This window comes from Squalius cephalus (genome assembly GCF_949319135.1).
Source record: "Squalius cephalus genome assembly, chromosome: 2".
In the NCBI taxonomy this organism is placed as follows: Eukaryota; Metazoa; Chordata; class Actinopteri; order Cypriniformes; family Leuciscidae; genus Squalius; species Squalius cephalus.
Genome location: NC_137123.1, coordinates 33,722,641 through 33,744,199, shown reverse-complemented (window position 1 = coordinate 33,744,199; position 21,559 = coordinate 33,722,641). Strand labels below are relative to the sequence as shown.

General features: G+C 38.9%; 2 protein-coding genes across 5 annotated transcripts; one reads left to right on the top strand and one right to left on the bottom strand.

The window, feature by feature from the left end:
* Positions 1-13,584: 13,584 nt before the first annotated feature.
* Positions 13,585-15,680, bottom strand: mzt1 (mitotic spindle organizing protein 1). The gene is made up of 3 exons (XM_079852047.1): positions 15,411-15,680; positions 15,174-15,319; positions 13,585-14,106 (listed from the first exon to the last, which is right to left on the bottom strand). The coding sequence occupies exons 1-3, from the start codon at positions 15,460-15,462 to the stop codon at positions 14,077-14,079; spliced, it is 228 nt and encodes a 75-aa protein (XP_079708173.1). The 5' UTR covers positions 15,463-15,680; the 3' UTR covers positions 13,585-14,076.
* Positions 15,681-15,773: 93 nt separating this feature from the next.
* On the top strand, positions 15,774-21,461 carry bora (bora aurora kinase A activator). 4 transcript variants are annotated; one of them, XM_079851829.1, is made up of 12 exons: positions 15,774-15,853; positions 16,063-16,244; positions 16,331-16,437; positions 16,555-16,600; positions 16,706-16,787; positions 16,876-16,929; positions 17,025-17,081; positions 18,254-18,483; positions 18,620-18,773; positions 19,497-20,077; positions 20,398-20,538; positions 20,755-21,461. In XM_079851829.1, the coding sequence occupies exons 2-12, from the start codon at positions 16,092-16,094 to the stop codon at positions 20,773-20,775; spliced, it is 1,626 nt and encodes a 541-aa protein (XP_079707955.1). In that variant the 5' UTR covers positions 15,774-15,853; positions 16,063-16,091; the 3' UTR covers positions 20,776-21,461. The 4 variants fall into 4 exon arrangements, with proteins under 4 accessions (XP_079707955.1, XP_079707957.1, XP_079707956.1 ...); XM_079851831.1 differs by having other exon boundaries at positions 15,803-15,853; positions 16,067-16,244; XM_079851830.1 differs by having other exon boundaries at positions 15,824-15,917.
* The last annotated feature ends 98 nt before the right edge of the window (positions 21,462-21,559 follow it).

The following is a 21,559-nucleotide window of genomic DNA, read 5'->3' as shown; positions in this document are numbered from 1 at the left end:
CTTATCGATTCCTCTGAGACGTGTTTAAGTGATGCTGTTCTCTCAATCAATACACCTGCTACATTGATATGCAATGAGAACGTCATCATATGCTCATAAGCCCTCGTGGACGTTCACTTGAATCAAATCTCCCTCTCTCCATTCGAATTCATGTTTTACTTCCTCTTATCTCCCATGTCAACCTTAACACCTATGTACAGGACACAGAGTGGGAGGGAGTCAATGCCTCAATTCACACACCACCAGCCTATTAAGAGCAGCGACATCCATCAGCTAAAGCTGCCACACTTTCAAATGCACTGTGCTGGGATGGTCTCTCCAACAAGCCCTGTAATTTAATTCCCCCTGCCATGCATATACCCTGCATAGCCACGTCCCCTGATGGATTAATCATGCCATTTCCACAAAGGTCCTTCAGAAGAGAGTGGAGTTTGATGCAGCCACTGACGCTTGGTGCCATAACTCAAGCTCTGCCAAAATGCCAGTGTCCTGTTTTCCTGAAGATGGATGTGGTTTTTGGGGAGCTGCTTTGAATGTGTCCTTCGTTAGATTAGAATGTATGGATTTGTTCTCAGCTTCAAGGATAAAGGGGAAAATCTGACTGTGTAAATTTACCACACCGTAAATTCTTCACCCTCAAATGAAATATTTAAACTGCCTTAAAGCGTAATTCACAACAAATAACAAGAAAGATTTTTTTTTTTTTTCATATATGTCCAATAACAATAAATGACCAGTATTACAATTCTGTAGGCTATCATTTTGTCTAAATTAAAATTTAAATATTAAAACACTAAAAACTTAAATCAGTTCTTTTAAATGCTACAAGTAAATTTAGACATTGCAACATTATAATATAGTAAGGACATTTTTTTTTTTTTTTTTTTTTGTAACAGTTTTATTCAAATTTTAGTGTTAACAAGTAATCTACAGTAAGTGATGATTCTCAACCAGGGGGCCTCAGCTAACATCAAGGAGGCCGCAGGATGACTTAAAAGTAATTAATACATTATTATTAATATTAAAATATTAGAATAATCTAACTCTAATCTAAATTAAAATGCTAAAAAAAAAATCATAAAATCAAAATGTGAACTGAAATCATATTTCTTTTTATTTTCCCATGAAATATCAACCTATACCATTACCAATTGTAGAAAATCTTATTATAAAATATTTGTAAAAAATGTATAGTTATTTTATAATTATTTATAGTTATTTATTATTATTAATATTTTTTGTTTTACAATTATTTTATTTCTTGATTTCTAACACATTTTTTATTATTATTTTTCTTTCTTCTTCTTCTTCTTCTTCTTATTTTATTTTATTTTTACATTTATTTATTGCTTGGAGGAAATATAAAATTGTGGAGCTGGATCACACTAATCTTATTTTATTTAATTTACACAATTATTGAAGTTACCAAACTTTTCCATCAATAACTGGCTACTAGAGAACAATTTCATTTCCTCTTAAACAGATCCCTATCTGATGAATTGTCATGCTTGCGTTATAAATTACTTCACATAGCCATACATCTACTGAAGCATGCATCCATTAAATCAATCAAAGACTATCGTGTGACCTGACCTTCCTTCCTTACTGTGGGCGTAACCTGCCATTTGATACATTCAGTCTTCTCTGAGACCTTGTTTTGAACCGTGGATGATAACATGTGTTGTCAGAGAACATGAAGCACACGAAACTAAGGCTATGAAAATGATCCAATTTTATTTAGGTATGCTAAAGAGATGCCCACCTCACATTGGAATTCACAGCTTCTTCTAGAACATCACTTCCATGATCAAAGTGAGGGAGGGGAAATATCACTAGAGTGCCAGTCATGGAGATGAGATAGAGCAGAAAAATGCCTGACAGCACTTCTCTGTCAGCGCTTTAACACTTTTTTTTCTGTTTTCTAACAAGATTTTTTTTTTTTTTTTTTGTTACAGACAAAATTAATCGTGGGGATGTGAGATGCCTGATTTACATTCATTAAAAGTCATCTCCAGAAGTCAAGTTCAGTTCCAATCAAATTTGGGTAATTATGCAGAACAAGATATTCCCCTAAGAGCTGAAAACTCAACTTTTTTTAACATGTCACTCTAAATGAACAAGTTTAATTTTATCAAATATATACGTGAGGGAAAGCTGAATAGGTTATTCTAAATTTTTTTAAAAAAACGCTCCCTGATTGTCAAACATATCTTAATAGTCTCCAAGCACATAAAGTTAGGTTAACCTTCTTTTCTCTTATATATCCTGCCACTCAGCTTCACAAGAGGGGTCATTTGAGCAATAACACGTCAGAGTGATATTTTTCTGAAAAGTGCTGAGTGCTATTTGATAACTTATTTTCATGCATATTTAGACTAACAGCATGGCACGTATAACATTAGCTTCGTCCAAAATTGCATAATGAGGAAATAATATATATATAAATGTAACCAAAACAAGAGGGGTCATTCAGCTGGTTCTATAATTGTAGTATTAGCATGTTGTCTTTGTCATGGGGCTTACATCAGTTGCGTAAGTTGTGTCCTTTCATTGCCATTCACAACTCATTCCTGTGGCCTCATAAAATAGTAATGTGTTTATCAGGTGTACACTTCGGAATCTCAGCAAAATATTGTTTTAATGTTTTAACTGTTTTATGAATACAGTGAATTCAGACATGCTACTGATTTCACATAGTCTGCTGTTTTTCACCTACTAAATTTTAGGGCATATTGAAAAAAAAAAAACATGTTTTATTATTTATATATATATATATATATATATATATATATATATATATATATATATATATATATATATTGCAAAAAAAAGGGTCCCCTAACCTGTACAGCTAAAAATGTCCAAAAAAACCCTAAAACAAAGCCACTGTAGAATCAACTGTACTGTATCTCAAAACAACACAGTACTGGTGTTAAGTTGAGTGAAAGACTTACTGACTCACTCATAACGACAATGCCTTGTTGCCACCTACTGGTGCAACAAAAGGGTTCCTGATATTTGTTTTGTTTAGTTTTGTTGTTGTTGTTGAAAACTCTCTATACAATTCTTCATGACCATGACTGGTCAATCCCTGCCAATCAACAGTCAGACTCCTCATAGCAGACTTAATACTTCAGAATAGATCAGCAATTGTGAATTATTACAAGTCTCCCTCCCTTATTATTTTAGTATTAATAATGCCTTTTACAAAATGTTGCCTCAGAGCAATTGGACACTAAATGTGTACGGTGAACCTGATTTCACCAAGTACAACATGTTCCTGCGGATCAACATCTTTGTTAATCCTGGAACAACTTTCTAATCAACCAATCAGATTTGAGGGACACATTTACAGTTTATGTCAAGTTAGGCTTAGAAACCAGGGTTAGGTGCTTCTATATCAGTGTTATTCACCCTTTTCCCTCTGATACAGGGATAACTTATGGATATGGGTTAGGTCTAAATTTTCGGACAGAAATGTTGTTCACTCTAAAAAATGCTGAGTTGTTTCAACTCATGTTTGGGTCAAAAATGGACAAACCCAATCCAACTCAACCAAACACAATTCATTTTTTTAACCCAATTGGTTGGGTTTGTCCATATCTTACCCAAACATGGGTTGGAACAACCCAGCATGTTTCTGTTGATCCAGGAACATGTCTTACTTGGCAAAATGACAGTGACCAAATGGGTACACGTACCATCAGCATTTTATTAGCTTCAACCTTCGCTGTTATTAGAGAAAAATATATTCTGAGTTCGGAATGCTGAACTTTAGATTTGTCCTGTGATTTTTCATTCTTCTATTTTATGAGGTTTATCTTCTCTTTTCCATCCATTCCAGAGGTCTTTAACCTGTTTTAAGAAAGAACGCTTCCTTTAAAATGCATGTAACTGAACTTTTCCACCAACAACTTCTGTGACCTCAAAGGCAGTGTGATTTTTTATCCTTTCCTCCTGAGGCGGAGAGAGGGCGAGGGTTATTCATTCGTGCTTAGCTGTGAGTTGAGTTTGATGGATAAGCCTCATAAGCATTGATGCTAACACTCAGGTGCACACTCTCTTTCTCTCTCGCTCTGGTTCTTCACAGATCATAGAGCATCCTTTTCCTTACACTCACTCTCTCTCCAACACACATTCTGCCTCTTAGACCCCCTGCTGGGTTCACTTTCTACAACATCCATCAAACCTAAACAAGAGGGGTCATTCAGCTGGCAAATAACCTTCACTCAACTACAGCAGTGAGCAAGCTGTGGGTAAAACACTCGCTGCTAGTTCGGGCTAGTGGAGCTGAGTTAGGCCTTGGGAAGAAGTTTCTCTTATGTGGTGATCCTGGACAAGCTTCTGTTGTTGAAATACAATTAAGAGACATAAACAGCATTGATCTCTAATACATGTTTTCATACACAACATTAATGAAACAGCAAAAAGGCACAAGGTAATTTAAAAGAAAATCAAACCATTGTTCATATAACAGTCTCATTCTGTTTTGTTCTGTTTTGGTTTCGTTTTCATTCTGGGGTCCGTTCTTTGCACAAGGATTACTCAGTTATCTGGATTTTACTGTTGACAATTTGACATGATCCAGGATTGTTAGGTACTTCGAAGATCATCATGGAGTTGCTGTCATAGCAACAGGTCCATAAGCTCAAACCTGCTCGGGAACAGGCCTTTTTCGTGTAAACAGGATTAGATAGCAGCTTTTTAAGCGGAGGTGATACTTAAAGCCTGTCCCAGCCACTGCTACTTTCTTAAAAGTGTACCTTATTGAACCAGGAACAATAATAATTTAAAATAATAATAATAATTTAAAAACTATTTTGAAACTAATATTAATGTTATTTTGTCTATCATAATATAGACACAGTTTTTCTCGCTGAGAGATTTATTCATAAGGGAATAATTGCTTAATAATTTTATTGGAGTCTTACGCACATGATGTACAGTTAGTCTACTGTATGCTTTGCATTAATTTGAACGGTGACAGCTATCATGGGAGTGGCTTGATGCAGCGCAGGAGATGCAGATAACTGTAGACATGTCTGCTGTGCCATTAGAAAACTGTTTTGACCCATAAGAAACTTTGGTAACACTTTACAATAAGGTTCATTAGTTAACATTGTATTAACTAACATGAAATTCATTCATTTGAAATGATTCATTCTCCTCCTTGAACTGTCACCCGGCACGGCGCAGCTGGGGCCCACATGGGAGGAACGGCCCCCCTGATCTGAACGCGAGCGGTGTTCTGTTATTGGACTTCTGTGCTAGTCACAGCTTGTCCATAACGAACACCATGTTCAAGCATAAGGCTGTCCATCAGTGCACGTGGCACCAGGACACCCTAGACCGGATATCAATGATCGACTTTGTAGTCATTTAATCCGACCTCCGGCCGCATGTCTTGGACACTCGGGTGAAGAGAGGGGCGGAGCTGTCACAGCTGTCAGACTTGGCAGACCCAAACGTACTGTGAGGGTCTGTTGGGAACGTTTGAAAGAGTCCCCTGTCAGAGAGATCTTCAACTCCCACCTCCGGTGGAGCTTCGATCGGATCCCGAGGGAGTCTGGAGATATTGAGTCCGAGTGGACCATGTTCTCCACCTCCATTGTCGACGCGGCCGTTCTGAGCTGTGGCCATAAGGTCTCCGGTGCCTGTCGAGGCGGCAATCCCTGAACCCGGTGGTGGACACCAGAAGTAAGGGATGCCGTCAAGGAGTCCTATCAGGTCTGGCTGGCTTGTGGGACTCCTAAGGCAGCTGACGGGTACCGGCAGGCCAAGCGGACTGCAGCCCGGGTAGTAGTTCGGGCCTGGGAGGAGTTCGGTGAGGCCATGGAGAAGGACTATCGGTTGGCTTCGAAGAGATTCTGGCAAACCGTCCAGCGCCTCAGGAGAGGAAAGCAGCGCCCTACCAACACTGTTTACAGTGGAGGTAGGCAGCTGTTGACCTCAACTGGGGATATCGTTGGACGGTGGAAGGAATACTTTGAGGATCTCCTCAATCCCACCGACACGTCTTTCATTGAGGAAGCAGAGGCCGAGGGCTTGGAGGTGGACTCGTCCATCACCCAAACTGAAGTCACCGAGGTAGTTAAGAAAAAGCTCCTTGGTGGCAAGGCACCGGGGGTGGATGAGATCCACCCTGAGTACTTCAAGTCTCTGGATGTTGTGGGGCTGTCTTGGCTGACACGCCTCTGCAACATCGCGTGGCGGTCGGGGACAGTACCTCTGGACTGGCAGTGGGGTGGTGGTCCCTCTTTTCAAGAAGGGGACCAGGGGGATGTGTTCCAACTACAGGGGGATCACACTCCTCAGCCTCCCTGGGAAAGTCTATGCCTGGGTACTGGAGAGGAGAATTCGGCCGATAGTGGAACCTCGGATTCAGGAGGAACAGTGTGGTTTTCGTCCCAGCTGTGGAACACTGGACCAGCTCTATACCCTCTCCAGGGTGCTGGAGGGTTCATGGGAGTTTGCCCAACCAATCCACATGTGCTTTGTGGATTTGGAGAAGACATTCGACTGTGTCCCTCGTGGCATCCTGTGGAGGGTGCTCTGGGAGTATGGGGTCCGGGGCCCTCTGCCAAGGGCTGTCCGGTCCCTGTACGACCGGAGCAGGAGCTTGGTTCGCATTGCCGGCAGTAAGTCAGACTTGTTCCCGGTGCATGTTGGACTCTGGTAGGGCTGCCCTTTGTCACCGGTTCTGTTCATAATTTTTATGGACAGAATTTCTAGGCACAGCCAGGGGTCAGAGAGTGTCCGGTTTGGGGACCTTATCAAACCAAGACCTCCAGCGTGCACTGGGACGGTTTTCAGCCAAGTGTGAAGTGGCTGGGATGAGAATCAGCACTTCCAAGTCCGAGGCCATGGTTCTCAGTCGGAAAAAGGTGGCTTGCCCGCTTCAGGTTGGTGGAGAGTTCCTGCCTCAAGTGGAAGAGTTCAAGTATCTCGGGGTCTTGCTCACAAGTGAGGGAAGGATGGAACGGGAGATTGACAGACGGATTGATGCAGCTTCTGCAGTAATGCGGTCGATGTACCAGTCTGTCGTGGTGAAGAAGCAGCTGAACTGTAAGGCGAAGCTCTCAATTTAACGGTCGATCTACGTTCCTACTCTCACCTATGGTCATGAGCTGTGGGTCATGACCGAAAGGACAAGATCCCGGATACAGGCGGAAGAAATGAGCTTTCTCCGCAGGGTGGCTGGGCGCTCCCTTAGAGATAGGGTGAGGAGCTCGGTCACTCGGGAGGAGCTCAGAGTAGAGCCGCTGCTCCTCCACATCGAGAGGAGCCAGCTGAGGTGGCTCGGGCATCCTGGACGCCTTCCCGGGGAGGTGTTCCGGACGCATCCCACCAGGAGGAAACCCCGGGGAAGACCTATAGGACACGCTGGAGGGGTTATGTATCCCGGCTGGCCTGGGAACGCCTCAGTATTCCCCCTGAAGTGCTGGAGGAAGTGTCTAGGGAGAGGGAAGTCTGGGCGTCTCTGCTTAGACTGCTGCCCCTGCAACCCAGCCCCGGATAAGCGGAAGAAGATGGAAGGATAATTCTCAAATCAAGACATGTGATCATGGCAGATAAGCAAGGTGGATTTGTTCTGCCTTAAACTGAGCATTCTTAATAGCCTGTCAGTTCAACTCTCACCATCAAACTTGACATCATAAATTCGTACTATTGAAAATTATAAGATTGCTCATACTAAATTACCTAAAATATTTACTTTAATACGTTCTTAACCTTAATCTCAACTTTTTTTAATCAACTTTTAAAATAGAGTGTGGCAAAATAGAAGTTGGATTTTTTACAGTGTGTAACTGAACATTGGCTTAAAACCTTATTTAGTGAGATATATAGCCGTTGTATCAGCTCTGTGTGTCAACTAGTCCATGTCTTCAAAGTATATAGAAATATTATATAATGTCCTGTCCAAAGGTCTTTTGTCTTTCATTCTATTTTTACTTCAAGTGAATCGCCTTTAGAAATGTCTGCAGAACATTCTGCTCAACAATGAAGAAAAGCTTAGTCCACATCATTTCAGCTGGCTCAAGGCAATGTACTGTTGTTGGTTATGGATGCTGTTACTTAAACAATTTAAATATAGTCATGTAATGACATCTATATCTCTGTGTGCAGTGCAACGAACTGGGCTTGATGGAAAAAGACAGGTTGCTTCTGGTCCTGTCGACAATAATAGGCTATATGACTTACTCAAGCCTGCAGAGAAAGATTTCGGTAGCAGATCAAATGCATGAGGCCTAAATATCATTCCATCCACTCTAATTAGACAAATAAAGATGTATTAAATGCTAAAGCTCAATTGAGAAATCCCTTGAGGGAGCAGGTCAATGAGTCACAGCATTGGGAAGAGCACACCAAACATCATCAACATCATCCTCATATTTCCTGTCTAAAGCAGTAGTACTTGAGGATGTCTTTTCCTTTAGCAGTGTTGGTGATTCAAATGAGCATGAGGGCAGAAAGCATTGTATGATTATTAATGAGAAAAGATTATGCTCACGGGGGTGAGGGATTAGTTTAGCGACCTTCACAACACTAATTGAAACAAGTATGGAGACTCGGCGGCACAGTAATCAACTAAAACATGGGATCATTAATCATTATAAATAGCGCTGTCACAACACAAGCATTAGTATTATCAACCCCTTTTGTTTGTCTAGTGGGAAGCTCGGCTCGGACGCGCGGTAAATGTCCGGTGCGGAGGTTAATGTGAGTCGAAGTGGCATTTAAACGGCGCCGCTGATCAAACGGGCAATGAGGTGACACGCCTTGCGCACGTTCATTTGCAGCTAATGGGAATTGATGCACTTCTGATGAAGTTACTAACAGGCTTGACATCCGGAAGAGTTCAAGTCTGTTGGGCGTAGAGCTTTTTTTGACATTCCACATGAGAGGGTAGAGGATATTATTAAGCGGAAAAAAAAGTAGGCCTACTTTACTCTTAGAGGATCTTTTGACAGGTGTGGCAGCTGCGCAAAGATTAATCGAAGCCAATTGAGATTCTGACTGTGTCCGAAATCGCCCCTGTACCCTTAAATAGGGCACTATTTGAGGGGAAAACCATTTGTGGTGTCCGAAACCATGGACGTTACTGAGTGCACTCATTCACACAATGCACCGCAATACCGAGTGTACAACTGGTGTACGCTCAATGGCTAGAGAATACCCATAATGCACTGTGAGAGTCGCGTGTCAAATGAATTACTGCGTTTGACCAGAAGATGGCGCCCACAGCTGAATCATCTCTCCATCCATTTTCCAAACCGCTGGTCCAATGTGGCTACAGCGTAATAGAGTGGTGCATGTATAACGTCACTTTGTAGGCCACCAGCAGTTAGCATCACGCTAGTTCCCCCAACAAAAACCCAATAGGATTTTCCCACAGGCTTTTGTATCATCGCTAAAAACAAGCTCTGTGTTCAACAAAAATTTATGATACTTGCACGTTTTGTCCATCAAGATAATTATCACAGATGAACACAACTTTTATGAAGTAAAAAGCTAAAGGTAGGCTATAAACGAACTATACCACGGTCGCTCGACTTCAATGTCACCACCAAGCTTCCGACAACTCTTTCAGTTTTTATCTAAAAACATTTTCCCAGAACGTATGAGTTAGAATAATTTGTAAGAGCACAATTATAACCATAACGATGCTGTAAAAGCGGACTGAGCTTACCTGTTTGGATTGATGACGTTTACTTTCCTCGACAGCCTCTGTAGTCTCATTTAGCTTGTTAGCAACCGCCTTTTTCAAGACATGTAACAGCTTAAAAAAATGAGTGGGGTAATATTGATGTATTTTATGTCGTAGAATAAAATGTGAGTGTCTTGAGCTTGTTCACCACAGAACTTATTTTAGCCATTTAACAAAAACCCTTTTAAAAACCCCAATGACTTTGGGACGATGGAACAGGAAGTGCTAAAATGCTAACTCGCTTCTGCGTTTTGGCCTACAAAGTGTTATCATACCTGCACCACTCTATATAATACAGGAATAAATTCCTTTTTAATTGATTATTAGATTGTTTAATTACAGTTTATGTATGCTATAGTTTCCATGACAGAGTTCAAGATAAATATTTTCACTACTACTGGAACTGCCAGTTTGCTATGTTTCAAATGATAATTAAACAGCACAAACCATGCAAAAGCTGCATCTCTTCCGGCGCACTCAGTGTCCGAATTCACTCACTCGTTTTCATTCACTCCTTCAGTGGACTAAATTATGGAGTAATGTAGGGAATAGTGAATGAGGGTGTAGAGGGCAATTTCAAACACAGCAGTTGCGATGTGTTTTATGAGACAAATCACCGCATGATTGTCACGCTAATGAAGTGATATCTGCCCGAGCAGGGTGCATGCAGGTATGGAAATACCAGTTGACAGGCCATCGTTTCATTGACCAAATGCAATGATTGGACAAACATTTTTTTGGTCCTGAGACTTCCACAGAAGATATATTTATGCTCAGGGGTGCAGGATGTTTTAGGCTGGGGGTGCTGTTTTTGAATACACTTTTGAATAAGAAACAAAATCAAGTCTATAAAACTTATCAAAACTCTGCGTAAACACAACAAGCGTATCAGTGAGAACACTTGTTTAAACAGCATACACCCGGACATTTGACTGCACGTCACTTTTTTGACATTATTGATACTACTTTCAATCGTAATGCAATGGACAGGTCTACGAGACATGAACTAAGCCTTGAAATAAAAGGGTTATTTATTGAGCTGTTACACTTAATATTTAGATAACTTCTCATTTTGATTGCTATCAGGATATGACGACAGTTTAAAACAATAGGCTAACAAAAAGTGTTTATAAAACAAATTGCCTAACCTACCTACTTAACATTTCCACCATTAGCTACTGCAGATGCAGGCCTGTGTAGGACACTTAGATATGTGAACAAAGTACACACAAAGTGTGCTGCAATATGTAAAATGTCATCCTCAAAATCCAACAATCTCAGAAAAAAGCTGTCACTGGGCAGTACCCTTTCAAAAGATACACCTTCGTACCTAAAGAGTGCATATTAGTAGCTTACCTTAAAGGTACTTACAGTATATTGGTACCAAAAGTGTGCATATTAGTACCTTTTACCTGTATAGTCCCAGTGGAAGCTTTTGTAAAAAGATTTCTGAGATATGACCATGGATAGAATAGAAAGATGTTTGTGAATGCATGTTTGTCTTAAAGGGGAAAAAGTCCTGGCCTTGGCCATGCTGCATGTGAATCCGGCCCTGATATAATATGTTGTCACAATACATGGGGGGCAAGTATAAAAGACATCTTCCACAAACTTTATTTTTATTTTTTTTAAAGAAATTAATAGTTTTATTCATCACAGATAAATGTAATTGGTCAAAAAGTGACACAAAGGCACAACTTTAAAAAAATAAATAAATTATATATAAATAAATATATATATATATATATATATATATATATATATATATATATATATATATATATATATACATATACATTTATATACATATACATATACATACACATAATATACATATATATATATCTGTTTATGTCTTTTTGAATCTTCTTTTCATCAAAAAATGCTGAAAACAGCATCATGGTTTCAAATATTAAACAGCACAATCGTTTTCCTCTGTGATAATAATAATAAGAAATGTTATTTGAGCACCAAATCAGCATATTACAATGATTTCTGAACTGAAGATTTATGTGACTGAAGATTTGGGTAATAGTTGCTGAAAACTCAGCACCATCACAGGATTTTGTAAAATATTTATTAATATAGAAAATAGCTGCTTTAAATTGTAACAATATTTCACAATATTAATAGTTTTACTGTATTTTTTTGTATTCTGCATCCAATAAATGCAGCCTTGATTTGGATAACAGATGTCTTAACATTAAAAAATCTTACCAAACCCAAACTTTTGACAGTAGTGTTCACATATGGGCTATTGTAGACACTTGCCTAAAGTATGCATATTGTGATCACTTGTTATAAAAGTATGAAAAAGAAACTTAAGGAGTTTGTAGCCCAAGCAGGGTCAAGGGCTATACTTAAATAGTTATTTAGCGAGTAAAATGGCTGAGCGCATATTCCAAAAAAGGGCAAAGGCCCTGTTATTTTTAAAGGCATTATGTTGAAAAAAATAATGGATTCTAACCCACAATTATACATTTTAAACTTTCAATTAACCTTGCACAAGGGTATTCTCATTTCCATCAGCTTTAGATTAATACCAGTTGTTTATCACATACCTGTGAACAAAGAACCCTGTTGCATTGCATGCATCATTTAGAAGGTTAAAACACAATTATTAAATTTACAGCTAAACTATTGATAATTACATACTTGAACACACAGAATTCCCATTTAATAACAAATATTTCATTAACCTACACCAAACACAAGGGAATTTACATAAACAGTTACTGAAGGTGGATGCTATTACAGAGCTTAGCATTGTTTTTTTAATTGCTTTGCTAATTAAAGCAATTAATGCATGAATTAGAGGATGGGAATATGATAATTACACATCAACCTCGGAATACCTAATTGTGTTATTTGGTTTCATCCTTTTTAAAAGAAGTTCAATAAGCCAAAGTCAGCGTATAAGCTCACTTTCTAAACTCACAACTACTTTGATGGTGCTCGTCTTTTTTTAAATATTGACCATCAACTTCATCCACTCTAAAAGAACTATCAAAGTCAGATGCAGATCGGAGAGCGATGGTCACACAAACAAAGCTAACAAAAATGATTCGATGGTACTGATGAGCGATATCACTGTCACAGTGGCAACCTTTATGATACTAATTCACAGTGAGGAATAAACTACCCCATTGTTGCGCATCATTAGCCGGCCTCATGAAGAGACACGCCTGGTCCGCTTTAGTTGATAACACCTGTCATTCCAACAAGCGGTCGCAATCATTCTCCACATGCTGTTTGTGTCTTTGTTAAAGGTGATTCAACGGAGACCTGAAGATGGTGCATCCTTGACCCATGCAACAACTAACAAAAAAGGTGGCATTTCATCCACAAAGTCAACAAATGTTTGAGGGACTACCATCGAAACAAGCCTTAAGTAATAGATTCTAACATAACAGGGTTGAACTGTAGCCTTTTCCCATTCAACTAAAAATTAGGAACAGGAATCATGAATATGACATTAACCCAGACCACATTCTCCTGAGAATTTCTCCTTGAAAAGCGACTGGACGAGAGTAAATGTTTAGCAATAAGAGCAAACATAAGGTAGAGGTGATTACAGACACATAAATGAATTCTCACAGCAGGAGTGAAACATTATGCCTCCTATCTGCAGGAACCAAGGACACAGCCACCTCTCCCTCTCAGCACGGCTGGGTGTTAATGAAGCTCATGCCTTTTGGGCTGATCTAAGAGCCACGCCACTTTTACCAAACGTGACCTTAAACATTCCCGGCCAAAACTGGTGTCAGATCTGGGCAAAAAAAAGCACCTGTGACATGGAGAACAGGCTTGATGATCCAATTAAACTGCTATTGTTTTGAAGAGAATAAGAACGAAAGAAGAAATTGGCCATGACGTTTTGTATAAATGTTTAAAATAAAGAAATAAATCTGGAAAGATTGATATTACAATGCTACGTTACAATACAAAGCACAAGTAGTCGATGATTTACCTATAAATGCACTGACGTCGCCATCGTGTGGTTGAAAGACACAAATGAACATGGCTGTACAGATAAAATGAACCCTTGAGGGATCAGTCAGAGACCATATCAATAAAAAGAGCATGTTTCATACAGTTAGGGTAAAACAACAAAAACACCATTTTACTGACTTAACCTGCAGCAAAACCCAACAAAATATGCATTATAGTTATTTGTATACACAATGTTAAATGGACAAAAAGATAAGGAAAAGGCAAATGCTTGAACAGTCCAACTGTACATACTGAGGCATATGAAAGTAGGCCAAACAAGGCAAAAACAACTGCTTTCACACATAATATATGCTTATATACAGTGTAGCATGCAGTTTTTTCTTAAACTGCTTTGTCAGAGATGAATTTTAGAGTCATCCTTGACTAGTGCTGTTTTCAGAAGCCTGAAAAAAATCAAACAAAAAGGACAGTTAATGATAAGACAAATTTAAGGTAAAGTGTGCATTTTAATAAGTCCTATTAAATTATTTTTCTTAGTAGGTAGTGCAATTTTTTAAGTGCAAATATACCCCTCGGCCTGTAGCTTCTCAATTAATATTATCTGCATGTATAAAAAATAATAGAATAGCATGTCACACCATAGGGCCGTGGTTCTCAACCAAGGAACCTGGGCCTACCTCTGAGAGGGCTGCAGAATGACTTATAAATTTATATTTTTTTAAATATATTTCAATTATTATATATTAAAATAACATAACCTGAAGCTATGTATGGTTTAGGTTATTTTCCCCCCCTCAACAACTGTTGTTTTTATTGTTAATGGATTGAGACTTCCAGTTTGTGGTAATAAAAAGAAAAAAATAGCTTTGTCATAATTAAAGCGGAAATGCCATCCATCCATTCTCTAACCCATTTGTGCCATGTAGGGTCGCAGAAGAAATACCCATGTCTGTGGATTTTTTTTTAGAGAGAAACACTGTAGAAAATGTAAAAATAAATAAATATTATAATAAACTAAATTTGATTGAAATAAAAAATAAAAATACTAATATAAACAAGTAAAAATATATTAAAATAAGAAATTAATTAGATTTTTTTATGTATTTTAATTAATTAATTCAAATTTGAATCAAGAATGCATTCAACAGTACAGTACTATTACGCATAAAAGCGTAATGTAACATTATATAAAATACATATTTCCCAAGTAATATTTTACATACTATTTTACACACATTTTTTTCCAGTTTTAACACATTTATACATGAAAATGTATAGCTGCCTTTTAAATGTTAGGAATCGGATGGGGGTCCGTGGAATCTAAATGATTGAAACCCCTTGCTTTAATAGCTCAATATGTTGAGTCTGGCAGACTTCACCTAATTTCCCAGATTACTGATGCAAGAATATCAAAATACTCATGATTTTGCATCTTCAAAAGGGAGAGTGGAGAGAAGCAGAAATAAGACGGACTGTCACCACAAATCTACTGCTGCATTAGTGTGAGCACCTTTAACGAGTCCGAGGCTCTTCTGAGTTCTTTGATGACTGATGACAGGGCTTCAGGATTGATCCCTTGCTCACAGAGACGGACACATATCGACAAGGACTCCATGTCCAATCCTGTATTCAGAAGCCTTGATATCTCCAGGAGAACTGAAAATGATAGAAGAAGCCATATTAGTCGTCCAGAGGTTCATTCGATGATTAACCGATATGATTCACCACAAGATTTCCTCAATCTTACCATCCATAGTCTCCCGGACGGCATTCATGTTTGCGCTCGCGGGATTGGCCATGATGCTATCGTGCTAAAGCTATTTAATTACTTAACGACAATAACAAAGCACTATCTTTCATTCAGATGACCCCGACACGTCTATTGTTGGTAGTCCTTGGTATCTTCCCCACTTTTGCGAAATAAATATAAAACAGAATACATTGCAAACTAACCGACAGCCGTTGTATTGACACCTCCCGCTTGTTGTTGTGGTAATCCTCTCAATAAAGTTGTAAACGTTCGAAAGGAAGTTACGTCGAGACGGAATGTCGCCCGTTCTCCTCACCTGATTGGTTGTTTCGCAGGTTCTGCTGAATTGTGATTGGTTGGCACATCTTGAGCGAAAATTAAATCAGACGTTGGAAGCCCATCAGAGATCGCGGTTGGGCTTGTTTGAGTCTCGTTGCGTTGTGAGTATTTAATTAAGAACATTAATCACCGGGTAAAAACTGCATCAAAACATGTTGAGATAAGGTAGATAACCCGATCAGTACTCTTTTGATCATTATTAATGAGACGCAGTAGTGTATAACCAAACAGGATGTTTACCACTCCAAGTTGTTGATATTTGCAAGAATCTGCAGTCTTTCACTCGTTTTCCTTTCTTATTAAAACGTAGCCAGCTTGTCTCTGGACGCCGTTTTTAAGATGGGAGACATAGCAGAGATTCATATAACACCCGAGACTCCAGGAAGACCTGCTATTCTGAACCCGTTTGAGAGCCCAAACGACTACCACCGTCTGCATGAGCCTCTGATGCCCAGCCCGTCGGTGTTCAAAAGCTCCAAGAGCTCATCTGCGGTGAGTATCTGCGGTGACTCTGCGTGTCAGGGGAAAATAAAGAAAAACGATAGAAATGTCATTTCTGGTTGTATTTTCTGTTGTAGACTCCAGCCAAGTTCAAGTGGTCCATTGATGAAATGGCAAATTTACTTCCTGTGGAAATAGACCCTGAGGACATTCACCGCCAAGCAGTGTTTCTGAGCCAAGCCAGGTATGTATTGCTGTTGTTATTATGTTTATCTGTAGCTTTTTTTAATAACCCTGTATTTGTAGTTATTTTTTCATGTTCATGATATTAACTCAACTGTGTTTCTTTTTAACGCATAAGGGCAGATTCTGAGATTGAGGCAAAACGGCAACATGCTATTGAACAGGTAAAACTGCTTTACTCTTTGTAAATAAAACAGTCCCCGTCCATGAAAATGTTTTCTTTTCACTAAAGAGAAAGATGCTTCATCAAATTATTTTTGGTTGTACAGTTTTTTACTAAAGGTGCCATTGTTCCCTCTCCATGGGGACCACTCACAGCTAAACAGTCAATAAAACCGCCACATCACAAAAGTAAGTCATGACACAGACACATAAAAGAGAAATGTTTTAATACAACTAATGTAGCATTTGGATATTCATTGAAACTGTCTAATTTTAGGTCCGTTGTCCCCACTGGTAGCAGAGGAGCCTCCGCCACCAAAGAAAATCAATGGTTTGTTCAGCAGCTCTAAGACATTCATAAACGATCATTTTAGATATGTGTGTAGATTTAGAATAATCGGTCTTTGCTTGTTGTTTGTGTTAAAGCCATCTGTCAGACAGTCCTGTCCCTACCAGTGGACTTCAATCTTGAGAAAGTTCTGGGTAACCCTTTTCATTTCTTTCTTGTTTTGGAGTAATATAAGTTTTTATTATTATTATTATTATTATTATTATTCCCTCAAACTGTTATGCTTTTGTCTTTCATACACAGTTTTTATGACCTCATTAATTGAGATAACATGAAATATTTACTTTCAAGATTCAAGTGAATTCATAAAGAAGGTTGTAATCTAAAATGTAATTTACAACATCATAATACCATTCAAAAGTTTGGGGTCTGTAAGATAAAAAAAAGAAAAAACTTTTATTCAGTAAGAATGCATTAAAAATGTATCAAGATTGACAGTTAAGGCACATTCACATCAAAGACGATAACTAAACATAACGATAAGGCTATAGTTAAAAAAAATCTTTCTCAGTATTCAAGAATAGCAGAGTTCACACCACAACTAAAGATAACAGCACAGAGGAACTATTTTTATCCTGCTGATGAACGATATAAACACTGACAGCCAATCAGAATCCATTCTGCTGCAAAGAGCTCAAGCATTTAAAATGACAGACAACAAGCACGCGTTTATAATAAACAGAACATTATCGTCCGCTGGTGTGGACTGTGGACGCTAATATAGTTATCGTTCTTGGCCTTAAATGGTTCTCTTGTAGTTCTATCGGCCCAAAAAATATATTTTTTTAAACCTTTTATGCAAACAGTTTTAATGACCTCATTAATAGAGAGATTAGTTTATATATATTTGTACTTCAAAAAAAAAAAAAAGATAAAAAAAAAAAACAATGTAGGCAAAAATATAATTTATAATAACAGGGTTCATACTTTGAATTATTGAAATTGAAGTACTGGGAAAAGCCTTTGAAACAGCCATGCTTATGAAGAGGTACTTAAAAAGTGCTTGAATTCTTAAAAGGCAATATACCTGAAATTTGTGTTCAATTTGTTTGATGAAACACAAATACAGTCTTTACGCTCAAAATGAACGCTGTAGCCTGTCTGATAGTAACCTTGTTGAGGAGATTTCCCGTGACGGGCGTCAGTGCTGGTCAATGCATTGATCTATGAAGTGAAGCGTCAGATTAGCATTACCTCAGCGCACCATTGTTTGTCGGTTGCACGCTGAAGCTGTTGTTCAAATAATTTTCTTGTTAACACCCTTACTTGCTTGTTGATATTAACTTGAGAACTTCTGTTCTACCAGGTGATTACTATAAGACAGAAGAGTTAACTGAACAGGTGCAGGAGAGCCTTAGCTCCTCTTCATTGCGACGGAAGCTGTTTCTGGATGGTCATGACAGCGGTTCTGAGTCTTCTACCCCTTCCAGCCCAGATAGAAATTCCCATAACATACCTCCCAGCAGTCGAGAGATGATGTCTTCTGTTATTGTCTCTCCACTTCAGTGTGGCATTCCAACCGGGACGCCCTTGTCTGTACGTACCAAATCATAGATTTGCCCAGGGCCATTTCACTTGAAATTTCACCCTTGTATATACAAAAAAAAAAGAGCTGGATCAAGGATACCTGATTCTAATAATCTAATATTATGTTTTTACCCATAATTTTCAGGGCCAGTTTTCTTCCAGTCCCATCCGAGGCCAGTGTCGAGCCTATAGTCTGGGCAGTATCACAAGTCCAATGTTTTCAGAGAGATCTTCGCCTGCTTTTAAATCTCCTATTCTGTCGCCCATCAGACTTCAGCATTCTGTGACGCCTGTATCAGGTAAAAAATCTGAGATGGTGCCAGGGTTTTAAAATGTAGTTTGCATGACCAGATAGATAGACAGACAGACAGACAGACAGACAGACAGACAGACAGACAGACAGACAGACAGACAGACAGACAGACAGACAGACAGACAGACAGACAGACAGACAGACAGATGCAGGGGTTTCCAAACTTTTTTTTTTGTCAGCTAAACCCATTAGACAAAATATTTACTTGAAGTACCCCCTGAGATTTTTTTGTATTTCAATAATTTAACATGTTCACGGTTCTCTGATGTTGGTTAGTGGTCACATAACATGCAAGTAAACAGATAAAATATTTGATATATTTAGTGTTTTATTTTTGAATTTAACCTTTGGAGATTCAAACCTCTGTTTAGTTAACCTCATTATAACAATTATATATAATTTTTGAGGTTAACTAAACAGATCTAAATATCATTAAAAATATTTTTGGATGACTCGTAACCGCGGGTGACCGCAGGCACCCGCTCATTTTGGATCAACCCGCGCATCACTGATAGTTATGTAATTCAGTCACAGCTTTTGATTTAATAGTCACTATTCTCTAAAGCTATATCTCGATTATTGCACATTTATTTATTTTAATTTTGCATTCAATGTAATTTATTATTCGCTTTTCACCAACTTGCGAACCACCGTTTGTAAGACCTTGGATAGGTGTATGTGAGATGACATTAAAACTTTGTCTTTATAGGTGAGAGGAAAAGGCTGTCGTTTCTGTCCCCCAGTGGTGTTCCTACGGGCAGCTCGGACATGGATGTGAACCGATGTGGAAATAGCCCATTGGTGGAGGGCTGTTCCCCTATTCGCAGCTGCTCCCCCTTTCAGTCCAGACCCAGAGTCTGTATGTGGGCCTCTCCTACTCGCATTTCCCCAATTCTCCACGACAAGGAGAACATCCATCCCAGTGAACCTTTACCCACCATGGACCTGGACGCCAGCTCGACGGGGCCTAATGCCCAGCGAGAAGGACTGCTATCAGGGGGAAGTGAGTCAGAGGCCTCTGTGGATGTTTCAGAGCAAATGGATCAAGACGAGCAGTTTGTGAAGGACACGGAAGGAAATATTGTGACCGACAAAAGTGAAGATGAGGCGGATGAGGTCATCAGCAGGAGCAGAGAGGAATCCTGTGGTTGGGTTCCTGAAGAGGACACTGCGTCACCAGCTAGACTGTCCAGCTCTCAAACATGCAGTGTGCCAAACGCTGAGAGCACGCACATGTTCGTATCCCTGCTAGCAGAAGGGAGCATCACACCGTATGACATTAGCATGCAGGTTAGTATGCGTGCTGTCAGATGACCAGAACACCAGTGGCTTCCAAGTAGCCTCCAAATACTAGACAACTAGATGAAGAGTCGTTTAAACAGTAACCAAGCTGGTGTAGCTGACGTAAAACCGTTGTGAAACTGGCTGGTGGTAGCAGTAGCAGCTGAACCGCTCTCTTTTTTCATTTATTTTAGTTATTGCTTTATAAATAGAAAGTTGTTTTTGCAAGCTTTTCTTAATGGAATTGTGAGCTATGGTCTTCAACTAATTTGTAGGTTTAATCTCATGTCAGGTTTAGGTCTAATCTGTCCCTCATGTTCTGTGTGCAGGTGGATAGCGGTTATAACACTCACTCGGTGTGCACTAACAGCTTAATGGACGCCCTCAGTTCAGACAGCCAGAGTAAGGAAATGCTGGAGACACACACTGCTGAGGAGGGTGTACCTTTCACTAGACACACTAAGCCAAAGGTAATGTCACACACACACTACACATCAGTCACTCTGTAACCAACTATATCACATTTGAATACTTTATTCAGCTGTTTTGAGCCATTTATTTAGTTTTATTTATGTGCGCACTCAAAATACACTGTATTCAATTGATTAGTTTGTATAAATAAAACATACGCACTGTGCATAACCACACTAGGTCATTTTTAAATGAGGATATGTTTTGTTCTGCAGTTGTTCATCCCACTGCACTGAGCATGAGGGACAAAACAGGCACTTTACACACTCTTACGCCCAAAGCTGTGGAGGAGACACGATTTACACATCAAGCTGAATACTGATTTCATCTCATAGAGAATGCTGAATACTGTGGTTGGTATTACTGTCTGAGCCTTAATTTTTTTTGTACTGACTAATCCACAGCATTATTTATTCTTGCTTCAAGAATGAATGAATTTGAGACTTGAATAAGACTTTTGTATGGTTTTGATTGTGGAATGTAAATGTAGCTTGCAATTACTTTTGTTAAGAGGATGGCAGGTATGTAACCATTTCCTCTGGCTGTTTTTATAGGGCCTTTTTTTTTGCAATCTTAAAATAATTTATGAATTAATCAATCACTAAAACATATGGAGATACCACAAGGTATACATGTATATTATGGCAGCGTGTGTATCTGAATTGTAATAAAATGTCTTAATAAAAACAGTGCCAGTGTCCTTGACCAGCTTGCAATTTCTTCTTACAGACAAGAATAACTTTAACTCTTTTGCTCATCTAAAAGACGTGAAGAAAAATCTAATGAAGACAAATATTTCTCTTTTAAAATCGAAATCAAAAGATGTCACATAACATTGTTTTTGTACACAGCTGTTTAAACTAGAGCTGAATACATTCAGCATGTACTTACAGCTGATGTGTTTGTAGTTTAATTAAAATGTAAAGAAGAAATAAAGCACAAGTTTCTTTTTTTTCTTTCTGCATACCAAAATATACAGGGTTCCCACTGTCATAGAAACTCTGGGAATTTTACAATTAT

Coding starts and splice junctions, on each gene's coding strand:
- bora (XM_079851829.1), top strand. CDS start 16,092: ATGGGAGACATAGCAGAGATTCATATAACACCCGAGACTCCAGGAAGA. Junction 16,601..16,705: donor GGCAACATGCTATTGAACAG/GTAAAACTGCTT, acceptor TTGGTTGTACAG/TTTTTTACTAAAGGTGCCAT. Junction 20,078..20,397: donor CGTATGACATTAGCATGCAG/GTTAGTATGCGT, acceptor TTCTGTGTGCAG/GTGGATAGCGGTTATAACAC.
- mzt1 (XM_079852047.1), bottom strand. CDS start 15,462: ATGGCCAATCCCGCGAGCGCAAACATGAATGCCGTCCGGGAGACTATG. Junction 15,320..15,410: donor CGTCCGGGAGACTATGGATG/GTAAGATTGAGG, acceptor TATCATTTTCAG/TTCTCCTGGAGATATCAAGG. Junction 14,107..15,173: donor GAGCCTCGGACTCGTTAAAG/GTGCTCACACTA, acceptor GATTTTTTTCAG/GCTTCTGAAAACAGCACTAG.